We start from the raw sequence: 20,626 nt of genomic DNA, 5'->3' as shown, positions 1-20,626 counted from the left end.
CTGCTGTATACAAAGGAAGATATTTGGAAGAATGCTTGTATTCAAGCAGATCTCGCCGCTTTCGCCATGTTCCTGGTTGCATTCGCACCGGGAATAGGAACTCTGAAGCGGCCGACAGTGGCGTCTTTAAGCGCGGCATTTGCAAACACTAAAAAACGGTGGATGGAGGATGCCGTGATCGGAGCTGTGTTTGTTTTGGGTATCATGATAACGGAGATGGAATGTAAACGCAATTTACACGACTGAAAGAACAAAAATGTGGGACTAAGAGACGAAATCTCCTATGACAACTTTCAGAATTACATATCATCGAGGCAGAGAAAAGAACACAACTTTGCAGACAACAGGTAAATGCCGTTATCGCTATTTTCCATGTTTGTGAAGTAAATGTTTACACGGCTTATTAAAAATGCCGGTGTTTGACATGCGTTTAACCAATCAATGTACACTTACGTCACTGATAGTTCCTATAGTGCTGGTTTAGATAGCAGGAGCTAATTTGGTTCACCCAAAAGGAGTTCCTGGAACTAAAATTGTTCCTAGTTCCTGTGGTGTGAAAATGGCAAAATCCGGATACTTCAGCCAAAAGTTCTAGGAACTATAAAAAGGTTCCTCCAGTGCGAAAGCGCCTATTGACTTCCATAGTAGGAAAAGAAATACTGTGGTGGTCAATGGAGGGCGATATCTGCTTAGTTATAAACATTCTTCCAAAATATCTTCCTTTGTGTTCAGCAGGACAAAGAAATTTATACAGGTTTGGAACAACTTGAGGGTGAGTAAATGATGACAGAATTTTCCTTTTTGGGTGAACTATCCCTTTAAAAAAAAATTTCATTCTGTTCCCAGTGTGTGGATTGAATTGTTCAAGTGTCTTAATGTTGAAAACAATGAATTGTTTTTCAAAAAATGCCGTCATAGACAAATGTGTAAACTGTATTTTGTTTTACCTAGGTTATATTTAAAAAAAATAAATAAAAATATTAAGTTGAAAGTAATATTTAAAAGTCAGTCAGACTGTAAAGATCGTCAGAGTAAAAACTGCACATTCTTCACAGTAAGGGGGTTTTGGTTTGTAGTGTTGCTTTCATTTAGTTTGGCGAGTTTAGACCAAATGTAACGTATAAATGTATTTTTAATGGTATTTCTTAACCATTCATTTAAGTATTAATAAATAAACAGAAAATAACATAAATAAAATCGTCTGGATTGTTCTAAAATGTTCTCCCTTTTCTAGATTTATTTAATAAAATTATTTCGTGTCAGGTTTCCACGACAATTGGCTCACATTAAGCTATTTTTTCATGTGGATAATGAAGAATAATGTTGCTGTAGGTGGGCGTGCTGCCTGCAGCGCGAGGACACGCCTATTTTCAGCACACTTCAATATTCCACTCTCTGCTGCTGTTCAAAGAATGGGCGGGTATATAAACATGCACGAGTAAACAGGTAGGTATTATCATTCCTTGAATTTTCAAAGAGACAGAACCGAACTCCTTTGCAATGTCCCTGAACACATGCGAATACCAGCTGCTGTTTCTGCTCTGTTTTCTGATGAAAAGCTGTCATGCTTTCAAAAATGATGCCACTGAAGAGTTTTATGGGCACACGGTCGCATCACCTCACGAGACTCCGAACAACGCCTCTTTAAATCGAGCACGCAACGGAGGAAGACGAACGGAGAGCCGAGACCAAAACGGTACGTATTTACCATTAAGTGTTTCCTCTTGTAGAATCCATATCTATCTATCTATCTATCTATCTATCTATCTATCTATCTATCTATCTATCTATCTATCTATCTATCTATCTATCTATCTATCTATCTATCTATCTATCTATCTATCTATCTATCTATCTATCTGTCTGTCTATCTGTCTGTCTATCTGTCTGTCTGTCTGTCTGTCTGTCTGTCTGTCTGTCTGTCTCTCTGTCTGTCTGTTTAACCTTAAAACTTAAAGCTTTTAAAACTATTTTAAACTTTCAGATAAGGCTATTATATTACTGTAGTAGATATTTAAAGGGATAGTTCACCCAAAAATGAAAATGCTGTCATTAATTACTTACCCTCATGTCGTTCCAAACCCGTAAGACTTTCGTTTGTTATCAGAGCACAAATGAAGATCTTTTTGATGAAATCTGAGAGCTTTCTGACAGCTTCGCAACTGACACTTTTTGACACTTTCATAAAGAGATCATAAAACTAATCCATATGAAGTGAGTGGTTTACTCCAAATTTTCTGAAGAAACAAGATCGCTTTATATGATGAACTAATTTAGGCTTTTATTCACATATAAGCACGAAGCACCTTGAACTTCCACAAGGTTTGTTCTCGCGCATCAAGCAGGTTCGGTTAAGTGAGCTTCTGTTTTTGTTCGCCGATCAATGTTTATATGTGGATAAAATCTTAAATTAAATATGTTCATCAGATAAAGCGATCAAGTCTCAATTCATACGGATTAGTTTTATGATCTCTTTATGAACGTTCTGAAACATCAAAGTGTTAGTTGCGTAGCTGTCTATGGAAGGACAGAAAGCTCTCAGATTTCATCAAAAATGTCTTCATTTGTGTTCCAAAGATGAACAAAAAAAGTCTTTTGAAATGACATGAGGATGAGGAATTTGAGAATTTTCATTTTTGGGTGAACTATGCATTTAAAGTATTATGTATGTACAATGTTATCATAATTCCTTATCCATCCACTGATTTTTAAAGCACGAAATGTCCTTTGCAGAACAGCACCAGGTCGGTTGCAGAGAGCTGAGGTCCACTAAATACATATCTGATGGCCAGTGCACAAGCCTCAATCCCGTAAAGGAGTTAGTGTGTGCCGGAGAATGCCTACCCACCCACTTGCTGCCCAATTGGATCGGTGGAGGTCACTACTGGAGCAGACGGGATGCCCAGGAGTGGCGCTGCGTCACTGACCGCACACGCACCCAGCGCATTAAACTCCAGTGCCAGGACGGCAGCACGCGCACATACAAGATCACCGCTGTCACATCCTGCACGTGCAAAAAATACACGCGCCAACACAACGAGTCCTCTCATGCACCTCAGAGTCCTTCAAAGGAACATCCACTGCAGAACCCCAAGAAGAAAAAAAGCAAAAATAAAAATTTAAGGGTTAATTCTAAAAATGAATAGAGCTTCTCATTGATTGAGAATGAGCCATACTGATGCAGATTTGACCAACACAACCCTGCTCATGGAAGGAATGGGACTATAGTATGAACTACTATGACACTGACTTGGATCGCAATGATGTACAGCTGTTTTTCTTACAGATTCTTTGATGACCATGCATAAATGTATGCATATGTGTGTGTATATGCACTTTTTGAGTGTAATATCGTTAATGTTTTGTACAAATAACTTGATTACATGAAGCAATTATGTATACGACTACATTTGACAGACAAAAGTTGAGGGGGAAAAATGATAACTATAGCTATGTAAATATTTGCATTTCATGTATGTAGTAGTTTTTGAATAGAATTACATCTATTTTTATATAATACCTGTTTTATGAATATTTCAAGTTGACATTTACACAGTTAAATTCACATTAATACAATAAATTAAGTAGCTTACATATGCTGGTTTGTATCATTTATAAGTGGAGACCACTGATTGTAGCTCAAGGCAAGGTTGTAGAATTACACGGACAGTCAGAAACTCTAACAAATGAGGAATTAGTTCAAGAAGCGAGTTCTTTCTCACTGTGTTCGTAACTCTACGCTGCATTGTTGTGAAGGGCTGCCCTCACCTGCAGGCACATCAGCTACTTTTTGGCGGCAACATGTTAAAGCTGCTTCATTGTATTCCGTATCCTTTCACTCTGCCATTCTGAAAGTCATGTTGCCGTGCCTGAGGTTATATTCCCAAGTTGTGAATCGGATTCCTTGTGTTGTGAATCCAGAGGAAGGTGACACTGCACAGGTAACACTGCAAGTCACTGGAGGATGAGAAACTTTGTGGGTCCTGTGAAAACAATAATAAAGAAGCATAAAGCAAACTTTATGTAATGTCAGCTCTCCAAATCAAGATAATGCTTTTCAGTTTTGGATGTAAGATGCATCAGAACGTCAGCGAACAGACTGTGCGGTCCATGGGTGTGCCGAGACTAAAGGCAGGTAATATCATGAGTCTAACGGAAGACGTCTTTAAAGGATGTCTGGTGTCTCTAGAGTGTTGACAGGTGCAGTCAGTAACGGGTGCTTTTGTCACAGCAAGTACTGATTCTCCATCTCTATAATTATCCCTGACAACAGATTTGCCTCTAGAGAGTTTGAGATGCAAGGACCACCTGCTGTTATTTATAAGCTCAATTACCAAATACATTCCCTAAAGAACGGGTTGCTCTGATCTACAAAACTCGGCATACTCCCACTTACTATGGCATCAAACACAGGCTTTTCCTTGGTAATGTTTTATTTGTTGACTCAAGATTCTGAACTGAGAACACGTCATTGGTTTTCCCAAAGTTTATAAGGTTAGCGGCATCAAATTGCGATGAAACTGAAGTAGCGATAGATCTTTTCTTCTGTATTGTGATGTAAGAAAAAAATTAGTGTTGGGGATTTGGTTCTACACAAATAAAAGTTCCAAAAGGGAGTTTGTGCAGTGATGCCATAGAACCATTTTCGGTTCCACAAGTAACTCATTCTGTGAACAGTTCTTAAAAAAAATTTCTCTTTGTGTGAAGAACATTTTAATAATCTTAAGCAGGGTCTTGGGGGGGGGGGGGGGGGGTACCTGTGAAGTACCCTGTGAGGTTTCATTTAATATTTCAATAATTTAAAAGCACAATATGTAATATTTTTGGATTAAAATATCCAAAACCACTAGAACAGTGTTATATCTTTTGTTTACTTGTGTACTTACATTATCCCAGATGTTTCCAAGAATGTTTAAAGGGTTAGTTCACCCAAAAGTGAAAATTCTGTCAGTAATTACTCACCCTTGTGCTGTTTTACACCCGTAAGACCTTCGTTGATCTTCGGAACACAAATTAAGATATTTTTGTTGAAATCCGATGACTCAGTGAGGCCTCCATAGCCAACAATGACATTTCCTCTCTCAAGATCCATAAAGCTACTAAAAACATATTTAAATCAGTTCATGTGAGTACAGTGGTTCAATATTAATATTATAAAGTGACAAAAAACAAAATAACGAGTTATTTAGTGATGGCCGATTTCAAAACACTGCTTCGGAGCACAAATGAATCGGTGTATCGAATCATGATTCGGATCGCGTGTCAAACAGCCAAACTGCTGAAATCACGTGACTTTGGCTCTCCGAACTGCGGATTTGACACATTTATTCATTATATGCTCCGAAGCTTCCTGAAGCAGTGTTTTGAAATCGGCCATCACTAAATAAGTCGTTATTTTGTTTTTTTGGCGCAACAAAAATATTCTCGTCACTTTATAATATTAATATTGAACCACTGTACTCAAATGAACTGATTTAAATATGTTTTTAGTACCTTTTATGGATCTTGAGAATTGAGAAAATGTCATTGCTCCCTATGCAGGCCTCACTGAGCCATCAGATTTCAACAAAAATATATCAATTTGCGTTCCGAAGATTAAGGAAGGTCTTACGGGTGTGAAACGGCATGAGGGGTGAACTAACCCTTTAAATCCAGAGAAATAAGCAATTTTAACCAGGACATGGACCAGGTCCGTGTGTCGTCAATCAATGACAAACACCAAAGATGCTTTAAAATGTAGGCCTGGTTTCAGGGCTTAGCCAAAGCCAGGATTAGGCCTTAGTTTAATTAGGGCATTTAAGTAGCTTTTATAAATTCTTTTTAGTCTTTTTCATTAGAAAAAAAAAACATTACTGCTGTGCATCTCGAGACAAAACAATGACAATGACTTATTTTAAGCTTAAGCCTTGTCTGTGAAACTGGGGGATTGTTTATTAGACAAGGGAACAACTGTCTGGATACATATATAGACAGAAAACTAATTGTTATATAGTTCAATATAGTAATATTGTTTAAATCTCGTTTTCTTGATTTTCCGCGAGTACCATGTTGAGTCGGAAACAACACTATTTTGTCAAGTGGCTAACAAAGCATAATCAGATGCAGCTTTATTTTTAATAACAGTAATACAGGATTCTCTCCGTCGTACAATATGTTTTAAAAATTAATTGCATGCCAACACAAGCCATCTAGCATTTATTAATATGATATTCTAATATGAATCTAGCTTACTAGTGTCTCATAGAAGCCGCCCAGCGAACACACGGAGTAACCAATCATTTTCAACACACCGTGGAAGCATTCATCTGTGGCATAATAAAAGTTCCGCTGCTCTCCAGGCGTGTGTCGCGCTCGTCTCTCATTAGCAATTGCTCCAGCGGCCTCGTTCAGCTTGCACACTCGGCCCTGCTCTACTTCAGATTAATGTTAGTAATCTCATCCATGAACATGATTTCTGCACGAGCCCCATCCTGATTCTTTTCCACCGGCTGTGAGGTGGAATCTCCCATAATTCCATGCTCAATCTCAGCATCATCAAGCTACGCCTTTGTTTTGAATAGGCGACCTCTAGTGGCGAAGAATTACATATTGTGCCTTTAACAGCACATTTTCTTGTTCATGGTTCTCTCTTAATGGTCATGTGACATGAAGGTAAACAAACAAAATATTTCATTTTTAGTAAGTGTTTTATTTTAAATGGTTGTGTGATTGATTGATTGATTGACTGATTGATTGAATTAAATAATTAATTAAATAGTAGTTTTTCATCAACTCACAAACCCCAGTTTAAGAAACCCTGGTGTTTCAGATAACACTACGTTATTTCACATTAACATTTAACCTTATGCTGTGAGCAGTGGACCACGGAAATCCCATACATGATGAATGACATACTGACGTACACATTGTTCTTATGTCTCATTGGTTCATGAAATTCAACAGTTTACTTTACTCAAAGTAAGAAAAAAAACATTAAATCCTCTTATGGTAATTTACTCACCATTTCATTTATTTCTCCTCACATGTTTTCATCACTCCATACAGTTTTATGTTGCTGTGCATCATTTCACAACAACTGTCAATTCTCAACAAACTGTCATTGTTTAAACCATACATTTATAATCATATACCATACAGCCCCAGGCAGCGCTTAACTCCAGTTAATTCCTGCAGCAAGTGATGTATAACTCACTCTGTCAACACAGTACATTGTGCCAAAATAGACTGCTGTACCGTAACTCCAACTCACCTATGGTTTGGACCATTACCATAAACAACACAGCTGGTGCAAAAAAGCTTTAAAAAAAAAAAAAAAAAGTGTCAGTGACATCTTAAAATTTTGTTGAGATCAACTTGAGATGTAAGTTGTTTAACCGAACATACAGTTTGACTTTAAGTCACAATGAAATCAAAATTGACAATTCTCCTTCTTCTTCTTCTTTTTTTTTAAGTTATTAGAAATGATTTATCCCTTGCACATCATTATGTATCCTCATTCCTCAATAAACAAGCTACAATTAGTCCAAAAATGCAGTTGCTAGAGTTCTTACCAGGTCAAGAAAATTTGATCATATAACACCAATTTTATCATCTCTACACTAGTTACCAATTAAGTTCAGTAACGATTTGTGTATTTAACCGATCTTCTATCACCCTACAATCCACACTCTTTAAAGGATTAGTTCACTCCAGAATTAAAATTTCCTGACAATTTACTCACCCCTATGTCTACGGAAGAGGATCAGGGCCAAGCAATAATAAAAAAATAAAACCATCTCGAGATTAAAGTTGTTAAATTTCGAGAAAAAAAACTTTTTTTTCTCGAAATTTAACAAGTTTTCTCGTAATTGTCACGGAACGGAAAGGCAAAGGGAAGATCCAAGTGCAGCAAAGGTGTTTATTGAGGGCAATTCCATAAGGCGTAATCCAGAGTACAGGCAGGGGTCATAATCCAAAATAACAGTCCAAACATAAAACAAGAAACACGAAACAAGAAACTACAAACCAAAACTGGGAAACATGAAAATCAGGGAACAGACTCCAGGGTGACATTCAACAATGAACCACAAGAACAGACAGAAACAACTCAGATTAAATACAGACACTAATGACAAAATAACAAACAGCTGAGTGCAATGACGAATGGTGATTAGTCCGAGGAGTATGTATGGGAAATGTAGTTCATGAAATGGGTGAAACAGAGAGTCCGGGAAGGAGTGCCCTCTAGAGGCTGAAGGGCACTCTCACAGGTGATCGTGACATTACCCCCCCTCAAAGGAGCGGCTACCAGACGCTCCACCAGACAACAAACAAAAACACAAAAAAACTCAGGAGGGAGGTGGACCGGAGGAGGATCAGGGGAAGGGATGGTGGGCCAGATCCCGGGTACCTCACTGAACACCAGGGCGGTGCTGGAGGAACTGACCAGGCGGGCGCTGGCAGGCTTGGAGTCCTGGCTGATTGTCAGGGTGGTGCTGGAGGAACTGACCAGGCTGGTTCCAGTGGGTCTGGAGTCCTGGCTGATTGCCAGGGTGGTGCCGGAGGAACTGACCAGGGGGATACTGGCTCCAGCGGCTCGGATGGCCCGGGCAGTGGCGGCAAGACAGAAGGCTTGGATGACGGCGGCAGGGCTGAGGGTCTGGGCGGCGGCAGGGCAGAAGGTCTGGGCGGCGGCGGCAGGGCAGAGGGTCTGGGCGGCGGCGGCAGGGCAGAGGGTCTGGGCGGCGGCGGCAGGTCAGACCAAGGTTGCTCCGTGGTCGTATCAGGGAGAGCGGGCAGCTCGGGGCGGCAGCGGGCTCGGGCTGCTCCGGGGCGGCAGCGGGCTCGGGCTGCTCCGGGGCGGCAGCGGGCTCGGGCTGCTCCGGGGCGGCAGCGGGCTCGGGCTGCTCCGGGGCGGCAGCGGGCTCGGGCTGCTCGGGGGCGGCAGCGGGCGCGGGCTGCTCCGGGGCGGCAGCGGGCTCGGGCTGCTCCCGGGGCGGCAGCGGGCTCGGGCTGCTCCGGTGCGGCTGCGGGCTCGGGCTGCTCCGGGGCGGCAGCGGGCTCGGGCTGCTCCGGGGCGGCAGCGGGCTCGGGCTGCTCCGGGGCGGCAGCGGGCTCGGGCTGCTCCGGGGCGGCAGCGGGCTCGGGCTGCTCCGGGGCGGCAGCGGGCTCGGGCTGCTCTGGCAACGCCGGCAGGGCAAGGCGCTTCGTTGGCGCCGGCAGGGCAAGGCGCTTCGTTGGCGCCGGCAGGGCAAGGCGCTTCGTTGGCGCCGGCAGGGCAAGGCGCTTGGAGAACCCACGATCAACCACTAGAGTGGTCTCCAGGTCTTGTAGGATGGAGGAAGCCCTCTTACTCCTTCTCCTCCACTTATGAGGGTGAGGCGGTGGCTTACCCAAAATGGCCTCACTGGCTGGAGCGGACTTACTGACTGGAGCAGACTCTGGAGTGGACTCACTGACTGGAGCAGGCTCTGGATTGGACTCACTGACTGGAGCGTGCTCTGGAGTGGACTCACTGACTGGAGCGGACTCACTGACTGAAGCGGGCTCTGGAGTGGACTCACTAACTGGAGCGGGCTCTGGAGTGGACTCACTGACTGGAGCGGGCTCTGGACCCTGACGTCCAAAGGAAACCTTCTTCCTTCTCCTCCTCCTCGCTTTACCGGGGTGACGCTGAGGTTCAGTGCCCACCTCCCCGGTGACTTCAGGGACGGATTCATGGTCAGGGGCATGCACACTACCTGGTTGACTTGGTGCGGCCCCATCTACCCGGTAGCGAAGATAGGCGGCGAATCTCCAGAAATCCAAGTTCTGTAATCCCTCCATCTCACACCGAGGTAGAGGATCATCAATGCAGCCATTAAAGATATCCTTCAGCGCCGCATCGTTGTACCTCAGCCCCACCGCCATCGTCCAAAAGACCTTGGCAAAGCATCCTACCTCTTCACCCTCCTGGCGTAAAGCCATCACTGCCCCAAGCAGAGCCACACGCTCCCTGCATGTGCCTGATAAAATAGTCCTTGTGCTGCTGGATCTTAAGTGATGGTTCATTCTGTCACGGAACGGAAAGGCAAAGGGAAGATCCAAGTGCAGCAAAGGTGTTTATTGAGGGCAATTCCATAAGGCGTAATCCAGAGTACAGGCAGGGGTCATAATCCAAAATAACAGTCCAAACATAAAACAAGAAACACGAAACTACAAACCAAAACTGGGAAACATGAAAATCAGGGAACAGACTCCAGGGTGACATTCAACAATGAACCACAAGAACAGACAGAAACAACTCAGATTAAATACACAGACACTAATGACAAAATAACAAACAGCTGAGTGCAATGACGAATGGTGATTAGTCCGAGGAGTATGTATGGGAAATGTAGTTCATGAAATGGGTGAAACAGAGAGTCCGGGAAGGAGTGCCCTCTAGAGGCTGAAGGGCACTCTCACAGGTGATCGTGACAGTAATTTAATGACTTTATTCTCCAAATTTTTTTCTCGACTTTTTTCGCGAAATTTACCAACATTTTACTCATAATTTAACAAATTTGTTCTCATAATTTAACGACTTTTTCCTCGTAATTTAATGACTTTATTCTCAACATTTTATCTCGACTTTTTTCTTGAAATTTAACACGTTTTTTCTCGTAATTTAACGAGTTTATTCTCAACATTTTATCTCGACTTTTTTCTCAACATTTTATCTCGACTTTTTTCTCGAAATTTAACGAGTTTTCTCTTGTAATTTAATGACTTTATTCTCAACATTTTATCTCGACTTTTTTCTCGAAATTTAACGAGTTTTTTCTTGTAATTTAACGAGTTTATTCTCAACATTTTATCTCGACTTTTTTCTTGAAATTTAACGAGTTTTTTCTCGTAATTTAACGAGTTTATTCTCAACATTTTATCTCGACTTTTCTCTCGAAATTTAACGAGTTTTTTCTCGTAATTTAACGAGTTTATTCTCAACATTTTATCTCGACTTTTTTCTCTAAATTTAACGAGTTTTTTCTCGAAATTTAACAACTTTAATCTCGAGATGGTTTTATTTATTTTTTTTGCTTGGCCCTAATCCTCTTCCGTATTACGTCACCTTAATTTCTTCTTCAGTCGAAAAGAATAAAAAATTTTTTGAGGAAAACATTCCAGGATTTTTCTCCATATAGTTGATTTCAATGGGTACCAATGCTTTGAAGGTCCAAATTGCAGTTTCGATGCAGCTACAAAGGGATCTTATCTAGTAAAACAATTGGCCATTTTCAAATTTTATTCACATATAATGGATCCGTTTTATGATCTCTTTATGAACTTTCTGAAGCATCAAAGTTTCAGTTGCGTAGGGAGGGTCAGAAAGCTCTCAGATTTCATCAAAAACATCTTCATTTGTGTTCCGATGATGAACAAAAGTCTGACAGGTTTGGAACGACATGACATAATGTGACATAATGTCACATTCTTCAAAATAGTTGGTGAGATTACAAAACTCACAGAGCACCTGTGAAATGGCTAATGAGGGTATTTTTGACTCTTCTTCTCAGCTCTGAAAGTGTGGGTTAGAGTCTGCCGGCTCTATGCATGTGGTAACAATTCTCACAGTAATGATGCACAATTAATCATGATATAGTCTCTAGTTATAACCAGGAAGAGAGCCAGGATGTCAGGCTAGGAAAGTTCATCTATGATAGTAATCCTTCCTTTAACAAGCCCAGTAAGATCCAGACAAGAGGTCCAATAAAGTGTCGATTGTACTGTGTGTGAATGTGAGAAAGATTAGAAATGGACTGACTAAGACAAACACATTTGCTTCATTTAACATAACAATACACAAAGCTACAGCATAACCTCCGACTATGCATTGCAATGACAGGTCTTTCAGTGTTGCCAAGTCTGCAGTTTTCCCCCAGAATTGGGCTACTACACTGTTGCCGCAGGTTGTTTTTCTAGTCTGTGGGTTGAAGTGAACACGAATGGGCTTATTTTGGCCTTGATTGGGCAGGTTTTGATAAGCAATTAAGCTGGTTTTCTTGTGCAGACCTGGCAACCCTGAGGTCTTTGCACCTGTTGGCGCATTTTGATGATTTTGCCTCATAGAGCACAAAACAAAGATTTCTGAGATGCCTCAAGGCCATTGTCAGGAATTTGTTCTTATAAGTGTTTAATACGGATGCTTCCCACTTTATTGTTACCATAGCAACCACGTAACATCACACTTCTCGGCGAAGCTTTTCATATGGCGGTTAAAGTAGAATCCAGTACTTATCCAGCTGATGCAGCTTAACCCATCCACTCACAGACATGAGAGAAAATGCGTCCAATTGTCATCACACCTGTTTCTCATTCAACCAAGATGCTCTGGAGAGATGGTTTCATCCTCCAGCTACAGCTCATCTTGTGTAAAACAAAGACCCTCAGTGTTTCTGGGGCCCCCATTCCTATGTTAATACATCTAATTATGAAACTGTTACTGTTATTTGAGTTCGGGCTTCGTAGGAAACAGAAACAGAATAAAGTAAAAATGACAGTTGGAATGTTAAGCACCAAGATGCGAAATCTGAGTAAACAATGAGCTGGAAACTGAAATGGTCTTAGATATAGGCATGCAGTTTGTAATGAATGTCGTGCATGAAGATGGCCAAGGCAGGTAAGCTTGTTAAGGAAAGAACAACATGAACTAAAGATTTAGTTTAGTACAGTGATTTTGTTTCATTTGGCAAGCAACGATGCCACATTCCACAATGTGTTTCTGCCCTTTTCATGATGTTATTGACATTGATCTGTTTATATTATTTCAGGCATGTCTCAGCCAAGTGCAGCAAGAGGATAGGCACAAACCTGCTGAGCGCTAATGTCTTATCTGTGTGACATGTTAAATAAACAATTAATCTTTAAGGTTGTGCTTGATATGGCTTTTTGAAACAGCCTCTTCATACAACAGACCAGACCAATACTCAAATTTTCTGATTATTTAGTAATTTATAGGCCTATAAATCAATTAAGCTTAAACATTTTAATCAAATTAATTACAGATATACTGATTAATCAGATTAATCACAATTAGTTAAGATGAATTAAATGGCTCTTGGAAAACCTGCTGTAACTGGCTTGTGCCTATTTTCAGACGGGACTAATCAACTTTATTACAGCGCTCTGGAATATTTGATTCTGATTGGTCATTCGCGCCATTCGGTGGTCTGATATTTCCTAATATTTGCTGTCGCTCTTAGCAACACTGTATTTCAAAGTCCCTTTTAAGACAAGTCATTTCACTCTGCGGCCACCTTTGAAACGCCTCTCGGGCATTCAAGTGCAGCTCCTATCTCTTTGAATGGGGAAACATAAAATTTTCCAAAGCTGTTTGCCAAGCTTTTGATTAAATTTCATATTTGAAATCACCAATGAAATCTGACAACTGTCTCATAAATTTTGTTTCTAAACGCTCGAATCATGACAAAAAAACCCTGCATCTTTCAGGCTGGATCAAGCTAATGCACATGCGATTGGCTCTTATTTAGAAGGCGGGACTTATTACGCCATATAGAGTACCTCAGAGATGACGTGTTTTTGTATGCAAAAGCCGGAAGCGAGTTAGCATTTTAGGACTTCCGGTTCCATCGCCCTAAAGTCTATGGGTTTTTTGAATGGGTTTTTGCTAAACCGCCTGAAATAAAGTCTGTGATTAAAGCAGAACTAAGTAACTTTTTTACCTTCATAAATAGTTTTCTAAGTTCTTACGATGGTTAATTGACTTGTAGTGGTGTGTTTGAGGCGTGCAATAACCCCCTCTGGCACGTCTACGCCATAAAACAGCACTTGCAAGTTGAGCTGCGCCGACCCGACACAATGGCGCCTCATATTTACGTTCACGCGAGAGTGACAAAATGCTTTACGGAAATTCAGTATACACATAGCGACCTCAATTTATAAGACAATTTCGAAAATTACTGTATTTGCAAAACTACTGCGCTGGTGAGCGTTGTAGTCGTTGTAGTCCAGAGCTGCGCTTGGAGTATTTACGACAGTGTGATTCACTGAAGGAACCTGTAGGGGGAGCTTCGCAAATCTTACTGAGTTCCGCTTTAACAAAGCCTCTTAATATTTTCACGTTTTGATCTATGACATAAAACACAACAGTTATAACCCACTTTGACTTTTTAAACCTTTATTGTGTCTTAAAAACGGCGGTTGCTAACAAGTTGCTAAAAGGGACTACTTCCTTTGGCGGGGACTTTAGACATCATCATGACAAACAGGACATTTGGACAGCATTTCTCATGAAAAAGTGGATAAGTATTCATACACAGCGCAGATCATAATCAGCGAGCATGTTTTTAAATAATGTTTGAGGAAGCTTGGCGGTGGTGGCATTGATCCGCGACCATGGTATAGCCTACTGTTAGCTTTTCATATCTGATGGCTTTATTTAGGCTTCAAAATCTATAAATGTTGTGTTCACTTGTAAAGATTATCTTGACAGACAAAACGTGTAAGTGTCATAACCCTTTGTTAAACACAGAGCTTATTTTTTGCGATTTTCCAAAAGTCTATGGGAAAAAGGCTTTTGAGCGAGGGAACCCGTGCGCCGCTAACTTCCGGGTTGTCCTACAAAAACACATCATCCCTGAGGTACTCTATTGCACTTTCTCCCATTCAAAACAATTCAAGTGACACGTATTGTGTTATTCTAGAGGAGGCCGCTCCATCCGGGTAACAGAAACCGGCGCAAACTGGCGCCATCTTGTGTCTCATTTATCGATTATAGTGAAATTGACCTCAGTGGAACTCCACTCAGAGGAATACTGTAATATTTAGTTTTTTTGTTTGTTTCATTTATACGTTGTAGTAGTACGGAAGAGGATTACGGCCAAGCAATAATAAAAAAATAAAACCATCTCGAGATTAAAGTTGTTACATTTCGAGAAAAAAGCTGAGATAAAATGTTGAGAATAAAGTCATTAAATTACGAGAAAAAAGTCGTTAAATTACGAGAAAAAAACGTGTTAAATTTTGAGAAAAAAGTCAAGATAAAATGTTGAGAATAAACTCATTAAATTCTGAGTTTGTCAACATTTTATCTCGACTTTTTTCTCGAAATTAATTACATTTTTCTCATAATTTAACGACTTTATTCTCGTAATCTAACAACTTTTTTCTCGTAATTTAACGAGTTTATTCTCAACATTTTTATTTCGACTTTTTTCTTGAAATTTAACAAGTTTTTTTCTCATAATTTAATGAGTTTATTCTCAACATTTTATTTCGACTTTTTTCTCGAAATTTAATTAGTTTTTTCTCGAAATTTAACAACTTTAATCTCGAGATGGTTTCATTTTTTATTATTGCTTGGCCCTAATCCTCTTCCGTATAGTGGACATTTTCTAAACAGAAGCTTTAATATAATATACAGGTAAGTTAAGACTGCACAATTATTTCAACCAATGTTTCACGTGAACTATTTGTTTGTTGAGTAGCCAAAAGGGCACTTCTTTCACTCTCTTCATTTAGGCAAGTGGTGAACATGTGGAGGCAAAGTTCCCTTTCTGGTTTTGGATTCTTTTAGTGAGATTCATGTTACCTTTAATGTTTACACGGCATTGGTGTAAAGTAGGAGTAGCTAATGTAATTTGCTACTTGATTATCTTTTTGTAGTTTGGCAGAGTCAAAGATATTAGCAACTTTTACACTCTGCTCGACTACATTTTTTTGAGTATGTACTCTTTACTCCAATACATTTGTAATGCTATTACTCATTACATTTCATACGGTAAGGTGTATATCCTGTGAGTTTTTCCGTTACTCACCCAAACTTGTCAACGAGGCTACTTTACGTAAATTTGAGATGAGGACATGGCTGCCTGCAGCCGGTAATGAGGCCGAAACCTGCACATCTGGTGCATGTATTTGATGATTTAGTTTTACTTAAAATTATGTTATTTTTCCTTTATTATGGAAAAGACCTTTTTGAAGGATATTGGTTCACTTATGCCCTTTTAAGGCACTTGAGCTTAACTGAGACTTGTTTGTTGACTTTTAATAGGATGTTGTGTTGACCTTGATTTATTTCAATATTGGATAGTTGTACAGTTTTATTTTGCTTTCAAAATTTTTTTTAGAAGTCTTGTTTTTCACTGGCATGCCTCTTAAGTGTTGAGGACTAGTGCATCTTTGCACTAGTCATTTGAGGCTTTACATTCAGTACTTAGGCTAACTACTTTTACTCAAATGATATTGGAATTGGGAGTCATTTTCGCTGTAAGGTATGTTTTGCAGGTACTCTTTACACAGCTTTTGGGTTAAAGACTTGTAAAACACCATTTTACCTCAATTCAACCATCAACAAGCAAGCCAAATGAAAATATATAATAGTTTAGTCTGCTAATTATGAAAACCACATCATATATATCAAATAATACAACAGTTAAAAAGCATATTGTGTATTATTTGATGTTACAGTCTCCTAGGACAAGATGCTCCAGGTGTAGGCCTAATTTCTTCTTCTGTGTTGACACATGCACTAAGAGAAATCCTTTATAATTTCTGTACCTGCAATGAAGGTTTCTTATGTCTTAAGCCTTTTAATTCTTATATTAGTACTACCTGGCACTATAATCACTGTACTGTCTGCCTAACTGCTATTTCTTTTTCATTCATCAGCTTCGTGACAGCAGAGACTGTGCACATACTTAATCCTTGTTATTAATGCAGAGTTGATGATCAGTCCCTTCGATGCCTAGATTTAGGGTCTTCTGGCACAATGGTGTATTTTTCCATCATTAAAAGACGTGTTGGTTCTGTCACTTCATTTGAGAAATATGACTTGGAGTTTGGTATGGCAGCTGGCAGTAGTATTGAGGGACACACAGAATGCAATGTTGTATGGCAGTTGGCAGTAATTTTGAGGGAAAAGATATGACACATTAATATATTGCTTTCCTTTGAGACTATTTTGAGGTGGTGCTGTGTATTTCTTTCAACTGGCAGTGAAAAGCAGTCCTTGGAACATTTGGGAAAATCCAAGCAAGGCACCAGAGAAGGGTTTATAAGCTGCTCAAAGCTGTTAATAAATGAATATCAGACTCTGCTGTGGTTGTTGGGTTTGTTGGACAAAATAACCCTGCATCATAGATCAGATAATTATTTATTTATTGTTGTTAAAATTATTATTATTATTTTCAAATATCACTGAAGAAGTAAACAACGCAAATCGTCCGGTGAGGACAACTCTATTATTAGATATGTGCCATATTTGTTTGTATATAGCTTTGATTGTGTAATCATTCCAGTGGTAATTTCCACCAGAGAGTAAAATTCAAATATTGTTATATTTTGGAAATGACAAATTTGGGATAGAATGACAAAACAGGATATCCAGACATTTTTATTTTTTTATTTTTTTAAATACAACAACATACAGCAAACATTTTGGTTGAGACAGAGAAAATGGATAAATAAACTGGTAAACTTGACCACCCATGTAAATATGGAAAACAGTCTGGAAAAGATTATTTTGCTAAGAATGCAATACGGTTTCAGCATTTCTCCTTAAGCAGTGAGATCCTCATATTGAAGCTTTTTCGTTATTATTACACTCTAAAAAATGCTGGGTTAAAAAAAACCCAAGTTGGGTTGAAAATGGACAAACCCAGCGGTTGGGATGTTTTAACCCAGCAGTTGGGTTAATGTTTGCCCAACCTGCTGGGTAGTTTCATTTAACCCAACTATTGTTTGAAAATGACTATATGGCTGACTTAAAATTAATCTAAAATGAAATTAAAATGTTCATTTATTAAACATATTAATGTTAATTTTCAAGATATTTTGGGTTCATTTTAAGCAAGCAATACTGTAATTTTTAAACAATAGTTGAGTTAAGTAAAACTACCCAGCAGGTTAGGCAAACATTTAACCCAACTGCTGGGTTAAAACAACCCAATCGCTGGGTTTGTCCATTTTCAACCCAACTTGGGTTGTTTTTAACCCAGCATTTTTTAGAGTTTCATTGTATACTAGTAACATAGTTTGTTTTTATTATATTTGTATTGTATATTTAGGATATACATTTACCTTTTGTATACTATGCATTTGATGTTAATTTTTATATTTGCATAATTATTCCATCCTCATACTGCTTCAGATAACAGTTTCATTGGAGACCTTCATCTTAAAATGTAATGCTCTCTTAATTTAAAATTCATGGATTTCCTAGTTTTGCCCAAAAAGCTTTATTGGTTGGTGATGAGTGTGGGCACATGTTTGTTTGTGTAAATGCACACATATACAGTATGAGTGTGTGTTCACTTTACGCTTTGTTGTATCAGTGATGATAAGCTTTTTCCTTTTCTTGTCTTCTGGCCTGAGCTCTTGTGACATCATCATTCATCACCATCAGAGATCACTGGGGCCAACGTGGGTGGGCCGGACAAGGCCAACATCTGCAGACTGAGAGCTTCCAGGACTCTTTTCATCTTTCTTCTCTGTCCTATTCCCTCTTTCTGTCTATTTCTCTTAATTTTCACTCTTACTTGTTCTATATAGTTTCCTTTCCTTAAAATCTAATGTTCATATCTTTTTTATGTCCTCAGCATTTCATATATGGCATGAAAATGTCTGATGGTTTCCTCGGTTACAATTTGTTTACTTGGTTTTGTGTAATCGGTTGGTGTAATCAATTGAAAACAGATTCCATTAAAAGGCAAATAAGATCTATTTAAAGGTGCCCTAGAATTAAAAACTGAATTTATCTTGGCATAGTCAAATAACAAGAGTTCAGTACGTGGAAATGACATACAGTGAGTCTCAAACTCCATTGTTTCCTCCTTCTTATATAAATCTCATTTGTTTAAAAGACCTCCGAACAGGCAAATCTCAACATAACACCGAGTATTACGTAACAGTCAGGGTGTACGCCCCCAATATTTGCAAATGCCAGCCCATGATAGAGGCATTACACAAGGGCAGAACGTCTGGATCTGTGCACAGCTGAATCATCAGACTAGGTAAGCAAGCAAGGAAAACAGCGAAAAATGGCAGATGGAGCAATAATAACTGACATGATCCATGATATCATGATATTTTTAGTGATATTTGTAAACTGTCCTTCTAAATGTTTCATTAGCATGTTGCTAATGTACTGTTAAATGTGGTTAAAGTTATTATCGTTTCTTACTGTATTCACGGAGACAAGAGCCGTCGCTATTTTCATTTTTAAACACCTGCGGTCTGTATAATTCATAAACACAACTTCATTCTTTATAAATCTCTCCAACAGTGTAGCATTAGCCGTTAGCCACGGAGCATAGCCTCAAATTCATTCAGAATCAAATGTAAACAATATAACAGTATACAAAACTCACATAATCTGATGCATGCATGCAGTATGCATGACGAACACTTTGTAAAGATCCATTTTGAGGGTTTTTAGCAGTGTTAACTTTGTTTATGCACTGTTTAAGGCAAGCGCGAGCTCCGGGGGTGGAGAGCGCACGAATTAAAGGGACCACAACCTGAATCGGCGCATTTCTAATTATGCCCCAAAATAGGCAGTTAAAAAAATTAATTAAAAAAAATCTATGGGGTATTTTGAGCTGAAACTTCACAGACACATTCAGGGGACACCTTAGACTTATATTACATCTTGTAAAAAAACATTCGATGGCACCTTTAAAGCTTCTTGTGACAATGACTGCAGTAACATGCCCATGTTATGTTATAAAACATGCATTAACATGTTTTAATACAAGTAAGCATCATGTAAAACAGATTAACCTTGCCATAAGGAAATATTTTCTAGAAATCTAAAGACATGGCATATGACTGTATTAATCCAAATTTCCCACCTTATCCACCTCATTCAGAATATTCACTGTAACTTAACATGAATTCATATAGAAAAGTCGTTAAATTACGAATTTGTTCTCATAATTTAACGACTTTTTTTCTCGTAATTTAATGACTTTATTCTCATAATTTAATGACTTTATTCTCAACATTTTATCTCGACTTTTTTCTCGTAATTTAATGACTTTATTCTCATAATTTAATGAGTTTATTCTCAACATTTTATCCCGACTTTTTTCTTGTAATTTAACGAGTTTTTTCTCATAAATTAATGACTTTATTCTCAACATTTTGTCTCAACTTTTTTCTTGAAATTTAATGGTTTTTTTCTTGTAATCTAATGAATTTATTCTCAACATTTTATTTAGACTTTTTTCTCGAAATTTAACGAGCTTTTTCTCGAAATTTAATGACTTTAGTCTCGAGATGGTTTTATTTTTTTTATTATTGCTTGGCCCTAATCCTCTTCCGTAGGAATATAGTTTACCCAAAAATAAATAATTTAATTTATTGACCCTTCACAATTATTGACCCTTATTGTACTTCAAATCTGTGAGGAAATATTGATGCATAAGTTTTTTACCTCCATTGCAGCTCTCATATCAAATATGAGCACAGATGTGATGTAATGATGTCACAAAATTAAAAACGTGTAAAAAAAAAAAAAAAAATCCTGAATCCTGAAACCCCTCTAATGATAATCCTGTAATTTAAGACACATTGAGTTAATATTCATTCATTTTTACACAAAATCAAAAAAGATATAGTGGAAAAGGAAAGCTAAAACATAGGCATTATGTAGCACATCTGCACT

At 38.9% G+C, this 20,626-nt stretch overlaps 1 protein-coding gene across 1 annotated transcript; it reads left to right on the top strand.

Annotated features, from left to right (window-relative positions):
- Window positions 1-1,500: 1,500 nt before the first annotated feature.
- On the top strand, window positions 1,501-3,588 carry sostdc1b (sclerostin domain containing 1b). Its single transcript, XM_067361449.1, has 2 exons — window positions 1,501-1,696; window positions 2,734-3,588. Exons 1-2 carry the CDS (start codon window positions 1,501-1,503, stop codon window positions 3,144-3,146), a joined length of 609 nt encoding a protein of 202 aa, XP_067217550.1. The 3' UTR covers window positions 3,147-3,588.
- Window positions 3,589-20,626: the final 17,038 nt, after the last annotated feature.

This window comes from Chanodichthys erythropterus, chromosome 15, assembly GCF_024489055.1.
Source record: "Chanodichthys erythropterus isolate Z2021 chromosome 15, ASM2448905v1, whole genome shotgun sequence".
Taxonomy (NCBI): domain Eukaryota; kingdom Metazoa; phylum Chordata; class Actinopteri; order Cypriniformes; family Xenocyprididae; genus Chanodichthys; species Chanodichthys erythropterus.
This window is presented reverse-complemented; position numbering and strand designations above follow the sequence as displayed.